The 15,111-nt window shown below is 40.2% G+C and overlaps 1 protein-coding gene across 1 annotated transcript in view; it reads left to right on the plus strand.

Moving 5' to 3' along the window:
- KLHL14 (kelch like family member 14) overlaps positions 1 to 15,111 on the plus strand; it is a 122,794-nt gene that overhangs the window by 94,423 nt on the left and 13,260 nt on the right. Inside the window, exons 4-5 of the mRNA XM_082416113.1 lie at positions 2,305 to 2,394; positions 10,292 to 10,370. Of these exons, the coding sequence (XP_082272239.1) occupies positions 2,305 to 2,394; positions 10,292 to 10,370 (169 nt within the window). The remainder of the gene's footprint in view (positions 1 to 2,304; positions 2,395 to 10,291; positions 10,371 to 15,111) is intronic.

The following is a 15,111-nucleotide window of genomic DNA, read 5'->3' on the forward strand; positions in this document are numbered from 1 at the left end:
AGCAGCCTTTATATTAGCATTTCAAAGACCTTCTCGTATTTTGAAAGTTTCAATAGTTAGTTTAGTGCAATAGTTTCACTTGTTTGCATAAAGCATAACAATAGGGGTAATCAAATGAGAAAGAGGCTTAAGAATAAATCATGTATTCTTTCCTTCACTTAATTTCTGCCTGAATGGGAGCAAGTAAATGGCAAGAACAAAACACAACTGTTGTTCTATTTTCAGAGTCTGTGCTTTATTATAAAGCTGGACTTCCGGTTGAAAAGAAGATAATACAATTTTTTATTACTTATAAAATGTGGGCATTGAACTGACCAAAAATTTTAAATAAATATTGGAAGACTGGTAGTCATAAAGTAAGTTGGTTGTATCAGTGGCCGCTGTTCTTACACGCATGTCTCATATGAGTATATGCTTACAGGTGACAATGCTGTAAGTTTACTGCCCCGATGGCATTGTGATAAACCAGAGTAGCACCAGACTGTTCACAAAATACACAATATACATAATATATGGGTAGCATAGTTTTGTGTTTGGTGTTTTGCAACCAGCATCATAATCCAAACAATGATGAGTTAATTTAAGAAAAGAAAAAAAGATGTTCAAAACGTATCCAGTCACCCAATTTTAGTTGCTGCATGAACTCAACATATACTCTGCCCCAATGGGCTCTGAGAAGTGAAGCCTGCAGAAGCTATATGGTTAAAAGCATTTTCCAAAGACATAACTAAGGGTTGAAGGGCAGAAGGACATTGCTGAAGTGACTCCCTAAATCAATTGACCTAATTCATGAGCCACACAAATCCCTGGCACGCCCAATTTCTACATGATCCCAGAAATCCAGGGTTTCCGTACCAATGTCTTCTCCCTTGTGGCTATAAGTTCGAAAATAGTGAATATTCACAGTAAAAGTGAATACATAATAGAATAATGAAAATTCCTAAAATCTTTTCATATGAAGCGTAAGCGATCTGATTTGCTCTTTCAGAGGCTGTGTTACAGGTTTCAAAGCTATGCCTGTTTCTCCTTGTTTTTGTTTACATATCTTAGCCAGCATAAGTGCATTCTGAGAAAAAAGATAATAAAAACAAAGTGAAATGAGATATATATCATCCAAAGTAAATTGGGTATAAGATAGGCTCGTTCTCGCTCTCTCTCTCTCTCTCTCTCTCCATTGGCAAAAAAGTAGAGTACGAGCTGGCCCTGACTCATATTGATTTCCCACTGCACTGGTTTCTTAAGTGCTCTGCTGATCTGTGTCAAGCAATAAGTTCCCTGCCTGAACATGCATATCACCTCCCCATTTGTCCTCACCTAGATTTAAGGTGCCCATATGATGAGCTGAACAAGGACATCATTTTTCCTACTGGTGTCACTGGGCCCAAACCACTGCCTGTGATATAATAACTAATGCTGTGTAAGTTTACATTCACCATATGACATAATAGCAGAGACTAACACTGCACTGCACACGGGGTGACGGGGGCGTCCTATTCTTGTTGTGTGTGTCTCCCCAAAGAAAATGTAAATGAGAACAGATCCAGCAAAACCTTTGGTGGGTTTCTGAATCACTCTTCCCTCCTCACAGCCACCACATTTGGGGCAGAGCAGGGCAAGACGAGGGGAATGGATATTTATGATGTTCCTGACGGTTTTTATCTTTGTTCCAGAAGAGCTCTTAAGCAGATAGATAGAAAATGTGTGATTGTGCTGCTAATGACATTGTACAGGAAATTAAGCATATACATTTGGAGAAGGCATTAAATCAGCAGGACCTTAATTTAAAAACTTAAAACTGTATGGAAATTCAGCTTGCTCATTGCTGTGGAATAGAAAGCAACCAAGCACCCTGAGTCTGTTTATGGAAAGATTGCCAGCAAGCCAAGTTTGGGCAGAGCAGCTTAATGGCTCCAAGTGGATGCTGGGTTATTTCTTCCAAGAAGTAAGCCCCAGCCCTGACCATTTGGGAGTGTCAGTCATGGTTGTAGACTGCACGATCCCCATCATCAGGCAGGTGAGGAGGACTTAAGAATTGAAAGCAGCCCGACAGGTTGTTCTTGACTAATTTGCAGAATAACATTATGTAAAATTAATCAAAAGGGGTGGGGTTGGCAATTGCTGGGAACACACCGCTGAGCCACTGTGGATTGGTGGGTGCCCCACTCTGCTTGTCTATGTGCTTTTCTTCCTTCTCACTTAGTCTCACGTTTTATACATTTTGGTGAACGCACAGAACTAGTGAGCCAAGGTATCAAGTCCTAAGATGGAAAATTTTATACGTCTTTTTTTTTTTCTCAATTCCAGTTATGCCATACAACAGTGCCCATCACTGCGTTGTGGAGGTGGAAAACTTCCTGTTTGTGTTGGGCGGAGAGGACCAATGGAACCCTAACGGTAACTATTGAACCACTTAACAGTAGGTGCTCAACAAGCCTGTGTGTGATGAGAGGTGCCAGCAGCAGTCCGTTTTGTAATTACCGTGGAAAACATATTTCTGTGCAGCAGGGACAAACAAAGTAGTCGGTGAAGTGGGCTGACAATTGGAGGGAGGGTCCACCGTTGAGCTGGCAGAGGACACACGCAGCAGTGCATTCACTCATGGACTGTCTGGGGATTTGGCTTCACCGTGACGCCCAGCCCCTCTCCTGACCCATCCCCTGAGGAATGCCACCAGCGTAAGCCCAGACTCCCTCAAGGGAGGTAGCAAGCGGCAACTATTAAGAATTCTCACCACCTTCTCCACCACTTTTCTCCCATTTTATCAGGATAATAATATGCAGTTTCAATAAATAAGCGTTATCTGCTGTCGCACTGTACATGACCTGAGCTGAAGTTCCTTTGCAGCGTTCATTACTTGACACCTGTTCCGGCTGCTGCATTTTCTGCAAGGGCTTCGTCCACAGATTATCCACCATCTTCCCTGTTGATGCGATTACTTCATAATTGTATCACAAAGAGAAAGTAAACATTTGAATACACTTCCCAAGCCTAATGTAGGGAGAACACTGCGCCTTGCAGAACACGCAAAATTATCAAGATATTTTTGGAAATCTTGCACGTGAAGGAGGGGTTGCAGTTGTAGCCTTCTGTGTAACAGAGATCATTATGAGTGAGAAACCAAAAAACAGCTTGCAGGTACACATTTTTGCTTTAAACCCCCAGAACAGCCAGCTGAAATTACATATACTGCATATATTTTACGGTGAATGTTCTCTTTCAGCATCTGCACAAAGGCAAATTATAGAAAATTGTTACATCTGTTCACTCTAGAAAATCTTAAAGGAAAACAACCCAGGCCACCCTCCAAGAACATTTCTTTGAAGAGAAGGGGACATTCTTTCTCAAGATCAGCTTTGTTGGTTCATATCTTTCAGGTTTGGAGAGATGGTTCCGGGGCTTTGGGAGAAACAGATTTGGATCAGGAACAAAAATATTTAATATCTCTCCTCTAACTTATCTTTGCAATGACTGATTTGATATGTTAAAACAAAACAAAACAAAAACCCTGGCCAATACACAATCCACTGTAAACCCTCCATTTCCTGTTTAACCTCTTCTTCCGAGGAAGTGATTTGAACAGAATGGAGCATTTGTAAGGAAACGGTACACAGCCAGCAGGTTTATCTAAAAAAGAATCTGCAGAACTTCATTTTTGGGGGTTTTTTTTGTTTGTTTTCTTGAAGGCCAGATGAAAACTAACACATAACAAGAGAAGGCTGGAAAGTCCTGTTTCTTTCCCCTTTTTTTTTTTTTTTTTTTTTTGGCCGCACCGCACGGCATATGGGATTTTAGTTCCCCGTCCAGGGATCGAACCCACACCCCTTGCAGTGGAAGCGCAGAGTCTTAACCACTGGACCACCAGGGAAGTCCCATGGAAAGTCCTGTTTCTAATGATGGTGCTCTCTCAGCCCACCTCCGTTCCCACGTGGGATAAGCCTCTGCTAAAAGACCAGTCTTGGGGCGACAACTCAGTTTTCACAAATCACTATGAACCTCCCATTCCTGTGAGACGGACCTTAATCAGCAACACAGAAAACCCGCTCCCTGGGTTTACCCCTGCCCCCCCTGCCCAAAATAACCTGCCACTGCTTACCGTTCAACTTCTATCAGACACACAACCGAGAGGATGGGTGGGGGGATTAGGGGCGAGTATAAGGGACATATTCCTTCCTCTAGTCTAGAGAATCGAGATTTTATCGTTGAGCTAATTCAGATTCCCATAAAACTACGCCATTGGACCTCACTGATTTGCCTCCCCCTGACCCCTGAGAGGAGCAATGATTCAGTTTAAAGCCCTCAACAAATATGCTGTGAGAAAAGACTACAGAAAGCACAGCATTGCATTTCCTGTGGGGGCACCTTTCACTGCCACCACTCAGCGTGCTCTATGTGAAGACCTGCGTGACAAGTCCTTGTCAAACCAAAGTACTGAGGCATGGTGTGCTTTGAACAATTACTTCTAACGCCAATCATATGATTTAATGTGTCTCTTTTGCTTTAGCCGCCAGGAGGCTCAAAATTGAACTTCAGTAAAACTTTAATTACTATATTTTGTTTACTTTTAATCTCCATATGGGCCTAGCAGCTCACAACTCTCTTTCTGTAAGACCCTTATTTAGAACTTTGGGAGTTCCACCTGCAAATCTGAGTCATTCTGTCCCTGACTTGTTTCGCCTTTGAGGTCATTTAGTATAGATCTGGGTAAATGCTGATGAGCCACTGATTAGCATCTCCTAAGCAGAGGATAATTGGTCACACTGTGAGGCAAGCAGGCCAGTCTTTCGTACCTCATGTCAACCAATCAGTCATTGGCTGAGGCCTTCCCCCAGGTGGGGGTGAGGGTGGGCAATGAAGTGGCCTGTTCAGCTGAGGGCAGTTCTCTAGAGAGGGAGCAGCTGTGACCATGAACAACCAACAACCAGCAGCTAGGGAACAGGTGTACCAATCTGGTAAAAGTATCTCAGCTAGGTACCAAAACACACATCCATCACCATCCCTTAAATGGTTTCCATGGAGCTTCATATTCCATCCATCTGGTCAACCACAGCTGACCGTTTTGGTATTAGTCGTAGTATTTATTGAGTACTCATTATTTCCCAGGAACTTTGCTAAGCACTCATCTGCATCATTTCACTTAATCCTCACGACCATCCCATGAGGCCTGTTGCATGATTGCTCTAGTTTTACTATGAGGAGTCTAAGCCCTAAGAGTTTAAACAACTTGCCAGGACACACAGCTTGCAAGAAGATGAGTGATTCCAACGTAGGTCTGTCTGACTCCAGAGTCTCAGCCTTTAACCAGTGTATCACACTCCCCACCTCACATTAACATATGTATTTAATTAGATATTAAACAACAATTGTGCATTTGCCTTTGATCTTGTGAAATTAAATCAGTATTGTATCACCATGGACAGCGGCTCTTACTGGCTCCCAAAGAGCTCTTCATTATTCCCCATTTAGAAAACCATGAAGGGACACCATCATCTCAAAGATATAGGATTTTCATTTTATAATACCTCATACAACTAAAAAGGAAGCAGTTAATACCCAAACTTATAAAGAACAGCAATGCTATAATAATATACAACAGGCTTTAATTTCACTACTGACAGGGAGGAAAAATTAAAAATCCATGAGTTTAAATGTTATGTATACATCAGTTCCAAAGATGAAATCTTAAGTTAAACTTTAGTCCTTATGAAAATGGTGCCTGAGATGCATGTCTTTGAATGAAATACAAAAAAGTACATTTCAATACATGCTCATAAAACACAAATAGGTACACATAAAATACAAATATAATTTTATTTACTGATTATCTTGATTACAGAACCAAAATTTGAAATCATAAAACATATGAGTTACTGGAAATATAAGCAGGATACATACATTTTTTCTCTACTCAGCTATACATATTAACTCCCATTAACTCCCTTCATGTCATTAGTGATAGACTGCATTGTAATATGCTAATATACATGCATATATTCCTTCAGTGCCCCAACTAACAGAGAACCAATTTACATTTGTCACTTACTGATGATTGACTCCCAAAAAAACTGCCCGCGGGGGATTTCCTTGTCTTCCTCCTTCCTTCCCCTCCACCACTGGCTGAAAACTGCCACCCCTGCCCCATTTTACCTATCTCCCAAATGATAGTCAACAACAGGGTCTGGTGACAGGACATCATCAAAAAAGGGAAGAAGTGGAGGAAGGGTTAGAAGAAAATGGAAAAGATGAGAAGAAACTAAAGGAGTGAAGAGTATTCCAAAATTCTATTGCATGTGGCTACCCCTCTCAAGCTTCTAAGCAGTGTCAATGAAAGCCACAAGGAAGAGATGGATGTCCCCATTTTATCTCACTTGCCTCACTCTACCACACTCATTCCTTCTGAGATTTATTATCCCCTCTGCACATCCTTTGCCAACTTTAGAACATCTTTCTTCTTTTTATCTTCCCATCCTCCATCCTTGCCCTTTTTTCACACCATCGACTCTGCCTCTGGAAACTCTTTCTTCATCTTCCATCGAAATCACACCAGTCCCTGCTTAGCCTTTTCTCTGAGTGAAGGCCACTGCCGTTACCACCAATAAGCAAAGCAAATAGCTGATTTCCACCACCAGTGCTCAGCATGTGAAGGCATCTGTCCCATTGCTGAAAAGAGGCAGATGTCTTCCTCCAAATGGAAATTCTAAGCCAAACTTCACAGAGAAACACTCTTATACATGGTGTGTATATTCTACATTCCTCTTAACAACACTGATCTTCAGATACATTTGGGAATTAATCTTGAAACCTGACTATCAAGAATGGCTTTTTTTCTACAGGGAGATGATTGCGAATTCTACAAAAACTTTCTTATAAACCAACTCTAGACATAATCCTTCCTTGGGTTGGAGCCTCCCTTTGTGGGATCCAAGTCTTTTGGGTCATACTCACTCCTGACACTCTTAACTCTTTCTGCAATCCCCAACTCTTTCTGTAATCCCCAAATAAAACTTGACTTACCACCCAACCAGGCCATCCAAACCCTCCCATGCAATCCTTGGAACTCATGATCTCACATCAACAAGATCCCTGTAATCCTTAAACTCTTCCCTAAATGGTTCCTTCAGCTTCTTTTCTAATCAAAGCCTGGCTATTCTCTGAGAGGACTCTTTTCCCAGCCACCCCCTTCAATGGGGACTATGTTCTGTTCCCCACCCCCGCCCTTATATTTCACATTATTGGAGGCTGATAGCTTTTCTACTTCTTCTTCATTGCCACTCCCACATCCTTAAAACTCACCACTTTAAAGGATGTCTTCAGATTTTACCACCTGCTGCCCCTTTATATGGCAGCTACCCACTGTTATCCTGGAAATGCCACCTCCTTCACTCTACCCTACCACTTTTTCATTGTCCATCATCCCCTCATGCCCTTACTTCCCTCCTTACTGAGCTTATATTCTATTGCCCATCCTTATAATCACATTAGTGCATACACCTGCAGCCCTCGTGTCCTTCTCTCCTATTATACTTGCCTGGTAAAGCCCTGGTCCTGGTTAAACCCAACTCTCTTCCACTTCTCCCCTCCCCCTGAGCAACTAAATGTGGACATAGAAAACCATACAGCCATGCTGGCTACTAATGAACCATGCTGGCTACTAGCCAACTCCACTAAGTTTCCCTGGTCAATGCACTCTTCCACCCTCTGAGTTAATTATTTCACACCTTCTCTCTCCCCAAATACCTTTCTCCAAAACCTCCCTCCTCACTCTCAGCTGATAGCCTTGCTTCTTAGTCCAATGAGGACAGAAGCAATCAAAAGATAAAATCTGCATCTTGCTACTACCAAATCCATGGCTACTCGTATATTTTAGATAAAACATATCTCTCTTATTACTGTTTCTGCTCCAACTTAAAGCCTATTCCTCATTCCCTTTTGCCTACTCAAGGACTTTGGAGTACTTCTGAATTGAAAAACACAACCAAGAACTAAATAAAATTTTCTCTCGATGCTGCATCTTCCTGCTATAATCTTCTTTTTGTGTCAAAAGTCCCAAGAAGCATTGCTTATCCTCTTGCCTCTGCTTTCTTACATCTTCGTCTCTCCTGAGGAGTCCCCACTCAGGCTTTCATGCCCTCCTATCCACTGAAACAATGCTTGTCATGGTCACCACCAACCCCCATGTTTCCAAATCCTATGGTCAGTTCTCCGTTGCTCACTCCTCTTTTTGAAACACTATTTGACGTGGCTTCTAAAATACCACCATACTTTTCCTCCTGCTTCTGACAATTCCTTTTCTTTGCTAGTTTTTCTTCTTCCCCCCCAGGGCTCATTTCCAGCACTCATTATCTTCCATTTCCATACCCTTTCCCTAAAGAGTTTCATCTTGTTCTTTGATTTTAAACAATATCTCTTGACTAATGACTCCAAAATTTGCACCTGCAGCCTCATTTAGCCAGTGGCCTACCAGCCACTTATGCTTTGAGATCCGATAGGCCTCTCAAGGTTAAGTCCAAAACAGAACTCATGGCTTCTCTCCCTAACCCCCCAACTACCCCTGCCTGGTCTTCCCCACCTTGGCAAATTGCATGACCTTCCATCCAGTTCTGCTGGCTAAAAACCTAGCAGTCGTCTTTAATTACTCACTTTTTCTTATACCAATGCTCAATCTATCATAAAATTTTATTGGCTGCGCCCATAGAATAGATCCCAAACTTGACCATATATTGCCTCCACCTCCACTCAAGCCAGCTCTTGCCTTGACTGTTGCGATGGCCTCATGACAGGTCCCCCACTTCCAGAGCAGCCCTTGTACGGTCTAGTTTTTTACACAACAGCCAGAGTGATCATGATAAGAGGTAAATTAGGCCATGTTTCTCATTTGCTCAAAACCTTCCAGTGACTTCCTGATGTTCTTATGACAAAAGACGAAACTTGACACCAGTCCATAAGACACACCGTGTCTGTACCTTGATATACTTCGACTTCTGTCCAAGTCACCCCAGCATTCTTGCTGGTTTTGAATGCATGGCCAGCCCAGGGACTTTATACTCACCTTCCCCACTGCCTGAGATGCTAATTCTGTAGATATTTGCATGGCTTGCAGAAGATATCTGTGAGCAGGTGACCATCCTACTGAAATTGGCTTCCCCTCTATCAATCCCTGCTTTATTTTTCTTTCTGGCATTTGGTAAAGAAAATATAGCATTATTATATATGTATTTATTTACAAGTCTGTGTTTATTTATTTGCAACAATGAGGACTTTGTCTTTCTCATTTACCAACATATTCCCAGAACCTAGAACACATAAGACACATAGTGAGCGCTCAATATATATTCTTGCAATTAATAATTGTGTTGTGTATACATGCCCGTGTGAGTGCGTGTACACACACACACACAATCCTATCTGTTTATTCCTGTGGTGAAGTTTGGTCCCTATATTTCAATGGTTAGTTACACATACATTAATGAAAAACAGACTTTTAGAGCTAAGACTTCAGGTGCTTTAGATGATTGTCATCTCAGTTGCTACACAGAAAATGGAATACACTCTTTTGCTTCTATTTCTTGCTTTGGTGTCAATCTGTATGTAAAACAAGATTCATTTTAATACCTTGGAGGCATTACTGTGTTTCTTAGGCTCAACAGAGGAGATAAGCTTGTTAACCAGCTCTGAGGACGCATGTTTCCCATTTCAGTAAATGTACCTGTGATACATCACAGCAACTGTGCTTTCCCCAAATGCACAAACAGAACTTGCATGACAGTCATAGCCTACAACTGATTTCCTAATGCAAACTCTTATTGTAGTGATTGCTATTGTTTCCCTGGAGACCGAGTGGACTCTTCCACTGCTAGAATTCTTGGATCATTTAGAAAAAGGTTCTATCCAGAGATATCACACAAGTTAGTCTCTGGAACTGATTATGTATAGACAATAACTTCATGTTTTTAAAACCTATAAACACCAAAATACAGAAATTTTACCCTAACTTTGGGATAAAACTAGTCTGGTAAACATACTTGCTTTTATTATTATGGTTGATTTATTTTTATTCCAACTCATCCTCCCCCCAGAAAAAGAGGAGGAGAAAAGAAGAAAAAAAGGAAAAACGTTCGAAGGGGCACATAAGTTTTTCTTTTGACTTATCACTTCTCATACTGTGTTAGATAGTCCCTCTACTTAATTCATCTGTTTGTTAAACCTGAGAACAGAGGCATCTTATAAAATACTTTTAAATGTGCAAAACAACAAAGGAATTTAAGTTTTAAGTGTCTCAAATATATTTTTACAGGAAAACACAGTACAAATTTTGTCAGCAGATATGATCCCCGTTTTAATAGCTGGATACAACTTCCGCCCATGCAAGAAAGGTAAGTGTCTATTTCTTAGGTCTGAAACATTTGTGGCTGCTTTACTGGAAGCAAGGATGCTGACTGGTTTTCCATGATAAGGTACGCTAAACAGAGCCAATGAAAGACACGGGAGTCAAATACAAAACCTGGCCTGGCCAACTTAGACTAACTGCCTTATTAACTCAATGGAAAAAATAATCAAGTAAGTCAATTATTTGTCCCAATGGAGGAAGAAAAAATTTGTATGACTTGTCTTGCTTTTTTTGTTACTAGTTAAAGTTCACTTTTTTACTGAAGTATAGTTGCTATACAATATGTGTACAATACAATGATTCACAATTTTTTAAAGGTTATACTCCATTTATAGTTATAAAATATTGGCTATATTCCCTGTGTTGTACAATATATTCTTGTAACTTATTTTATACCTAATTGTTTGTACCTCTTAATCCCCTACCCCTATCTTGCCCCTCCCCCCTTCCCTCTCCCCATTGGTAACCACTAGTTTGTTCTCTATATCTGTGAGTCTGCTGCTTTTTTGTTATATTCAATAGTTTGTTATATTTTTTGGATTCCACATACACGTGATAGCATACAATATTTGTCTTTCTCCGTCTGACTTATTTCACTTAGCATAATGCCCTCCATGACTTGTCTTCCTTTTCCACATTGAATTGGTTTTTGTTGTTGTTGTTGTTGACAAGCAGAGCTACAATTTCACTGGCTATTCCACTCTTCTTAGTTATAATATATTTAAATCTTACCATTGAAATATAAAACACCATTCTCACAATGATATGTATATACTTTGATGCAGAAATTTTAATATTGAAGTTTTCAGGTCTCACAGTCTCAAATTCATTACATTTACCTCCTCAGATATCTCCCCATCGTACATTCAAAAACAGGTGATTTGTTAGCTTACAGAGAAAACAGTTTTGCAAAGTGTCCTCTCGTTTTTAATGTATGCAGTGTTTATCTCACCCAGTTCTCTTGGCATCAGAGGACAATAAAGCAACTATGTTTATACATATTCAGTTCTCCTGACTGTTACTTAGGCAGGACACCATGTCTTAATATGCACATGTAAATTCACACACTAAAGTTTGAACACTTGGTTCTTTTCAAATAATAGCTCAACATCCTCTTGAGCAAATTTTCCAATATAATAGTAACGATAAGCTGCAACCTATTTCCTCTTCTCGATTGGACTAAGAAATAATTTTCTTTCTTATTTCCTTCATAACCTTAACATCTCCTTCTTTAAACATTCAATCAGATTGCACTGAGATCAAGTTAAATCCTTAATCATAAATTCAAAGTTAAAAAGAAATTTTCAGATCATACCATTCCTCAAAAAGGTACATTACTACAGAAAGAGAGTATGAATCTCTGCTATAAAGAAACAATATCTAACTTCCCATTCCATATAAACATATTAAAACTCTCTTTCAGGAGACTAAAAGCTATGCATTGAAAATGATGAGGCACAATATAGTCTAAGGACCACAGACACTGGTAGGGAATGTCTAGTTGTAAGGTACCTCAAGAAATTATTCTGAGTCAATTAATATCCTGACAAACTTCTCAATCCTCCTGTTGTGTATACATGTATATATAAAAGCCTCTCCTGATGTCTTTCTCCAAAGTACCTTGTTTCTCTCCTTTTGGGGTTATTTTCTGGTTGCTGTTATTGTAGCTGCATCACTTTACCCTTTAATCAAAGCCATTCCAAAAAATTTTATTAAAAAAACATTTTAAAAATACACATCAATAACATGTTTGAAATGTCAGCATCTCATCAGTATGGTCGCCTTTGCTGGGGGCTGTTCACCACGATAATTAACCTTCACGCCTTGGGTTTGGGAGGCATAACTCACGTCGCGGTCAATTATCTCACTGTAGAGCCCCTAAGGATGAGAAGTATTGCTGCAAAACCTAATTAGTAATTTTTTAAAATGTGTATTGTTTACTTGATATTCTATAATGACTTCCTCTGAGGCGCTATGGCCTATCATGGCAGGGTCCTACTTAGACAATTTTTAGCAGCTCATTGACCTGATAAAAAGACCTGCCATGGTCTGTCGGCACCCGGCAGCCACCGTTGACAGGATGGACTATTTAACGTTTCTTTCGAAGTCATTATGGTATATCATGTCAGGTCCCTAGTAAAAGAAGTTTTTTTTTAGATTTAGAACAATCAACTCGATAGACCAAATAAAGAGCTCCTTCCAGAGCTGAATGGGAAAAGGCAGATCTCACAAATGCCCAGTCAATCTTCTAGCTCCATATCTCCTATGGGTTGGTTGACCCAGGCAGCAATCCATAACTTAAAATGAAATTTTCCTGTCATTGCCGAGCTTCCGTTCAACATAGCAAGTACAGTTAGCTACCAGCATGGTTTAATTGGTGATTAAACAAAGAAGGGGAAAAAATCTAAAATATATGAGATACTCTTCAGATCAGAAAAGAGGTTTCTTGAGACATTTGAGTTAATTTTGCATTGTATAGATTATGAGTCAAACTCACCAGAAGTTCCCCACCTCCCTCCTTCCATTAGCTGCTGCCTAACTGCTGAGAAGTTGTTATTATGCTGAGAAGTTACCAAACTGATTGAGAATAATAGAAACACATTGAAAGCCACCTCTGGGGTCACCCACTCTTACAGAGCGGGCTGGGCAATTTCCTAGGATTACCTTACCTAATCAGAGCGTCCAAAAGAATATAATAAAAGTGCAGGGGCTTCCCTGGTGGTGCAGTGGTTGAGAATCTGCCTGCCAATGCAGGGGACATGAGTTCGAGCCCTGGTCTGGGAAGATCCCACATGCCTGGGAGCAACTGGGCCCGTGAGCCACAATTGCTGAGCCTGCGCGTCTGGAGCCTGTGCTCTGCAACAAGAGAGGCCGCGATAGTGAGAGGCCCGCGCACCGCGATGAAGAGTGGCCCCCGCTTGCCGCAACTAGAGAAAGCCCTCGCACAGAAATGAAGACCCAACACAGCAATAAATAAATAAATAAATAAATAAATAAATAAATTTATAAAAAGTGCAGAACACCCTCCCAGTTCAGCAGAGAAATGGGCACGTGAATTCCAGGCTTACTCAACCATAGGTCAACTCATGAATTGTATGCCTGCTGCCTATGAGGTTACGGACAGAAGTAATTAGACAAAAGTACAAAGATAAGTGTAAAGCTGTTGAGTTGTTTTGGTCTCAGATTTAGGATTTGATTCTTCAGTAAGAAGAGGGCAAAAATGAACACTTGGATCAATAAAAATGCTTTGGTGACTTTAATGTTGTTTTCCAAAAAAGTAGACATTTTGGGTATTATTCTTGTGGAGATATTACCCCCTAGCTAGTCTTGGAAACAGAAAAGAAAAAGAAGGGAGGGAGGGAGAGAGAAAGCCATTTGGAGAGCATCAGTAACAAAGTTTAAGTTTCACAGACTAAGTGAAAAGCTGGAAGCAAATACAACAAAGATGTTTCCAAATTTAAATACTATGTTTCTAGCAGCCTTACAAGAAACAGTGGGAGACAATACTGTGTTTAAAAAATCTGTTGTTTTTAACAGGATGGTAAAAGTCAAAAGTTGAAACTGAGATACAATCTCAGTTTTCTGACCTAAGGGTCAGAAAGAACTTGTAAAGATCTGTACAATACACAGGTTCAAAGTATATTTGTAGAGGTCATTGGTAGTCTTTTTAAACTTATCTCAATTCATTGAATATCCTCTCTGGCATTGGGACAGGGGATGGAGGGGTGGAGGAGAGAGAGAAGAACAATTTGAAATACAAATAGTGTAATTCCATTAAAAAATCTTCAATAATCTTGAGCTTCCATTTTCCCCAAAATAAAACAGCCTAATCAGGTGTGCTCTTCATGTGGGTAGGTGGGGCAGGGAGCATTCCCAGGAGAGACCTGGTACGGTAAAATTTTAGCCTCGAGCAAATGTTCACAGTTGCTGATAGACCATTAACTATCCAGTGTTTCTATAATGCATTTCGTGAATTCTCACTTTGGGCATGCAAGGGAATAAGTCAGAGACTCAGAACCTTCGCTATTAAAATTTCTGCATAAAAATGCACTTTTAGTCAGGAAGTGAAACCTACTGATTTTTTTTTTTTTTTCTTTTCCCCGTTCAGAACCTAACAGTGACACTGTGTGGATAAAACTAGGAGTACACGGAGCCTCAGATTAGGAACGCCTGGGCTAAGAATAGAGAGTTTCGACAGGCTCCCTCGGGTTAAGAGAGGAACGAAGGAGCCAGAATAGAAAGAGTGAGAAAACTGAACTTTAGACAAGATTAAAGGAGTTCACACTGCCAAAAGAAGATCTTTCTCTTATTCTCCACTATCTAGACTTCATTAAATAGAGTATTTTCATACTTGTCATGACTAACATTTTTCTCTTCTAAACCAGAATATAGTACATAATACATAGGAGAATTCAGAATATAGTACATTACCCACATGGTCCAAACGATGGGATTGGCCCACTAAAGATGGCCTATTAGTAACATTAGTAAATTAATGATTTCAGACGCCCCAAAACCTGTCATAGAATCATATGAAAGAGGGACACTGACCTACCCTGGTGTCAACGATGCAAAGAAATATCTGTGTTACTTTAGTACAGATTTTTCTAGACGTGAGTCGGTCTTTTCAATCAAATATTTTAACTTGAGAAGGTAAAAGCGCTAGTAAAATAACCTTGACCTATCATATTCAATAAGAGAGCAATTGAAATCTAGTTAGAGAAATG

Source organism: Balaenoptera physalus (assembly GCF_965194825.1).
Source record: "Balaenoptera physalus genome assembly, chromosome: 12".
In the NCBI taxonomy this organism is placed as follows: domain Eukaryota; kingdom Metazoa; phylum Chordata; class Mammalia; order Artiodactyla; family Balaenopteridae; genus Balaenoptera; species Balaenoptera physalus.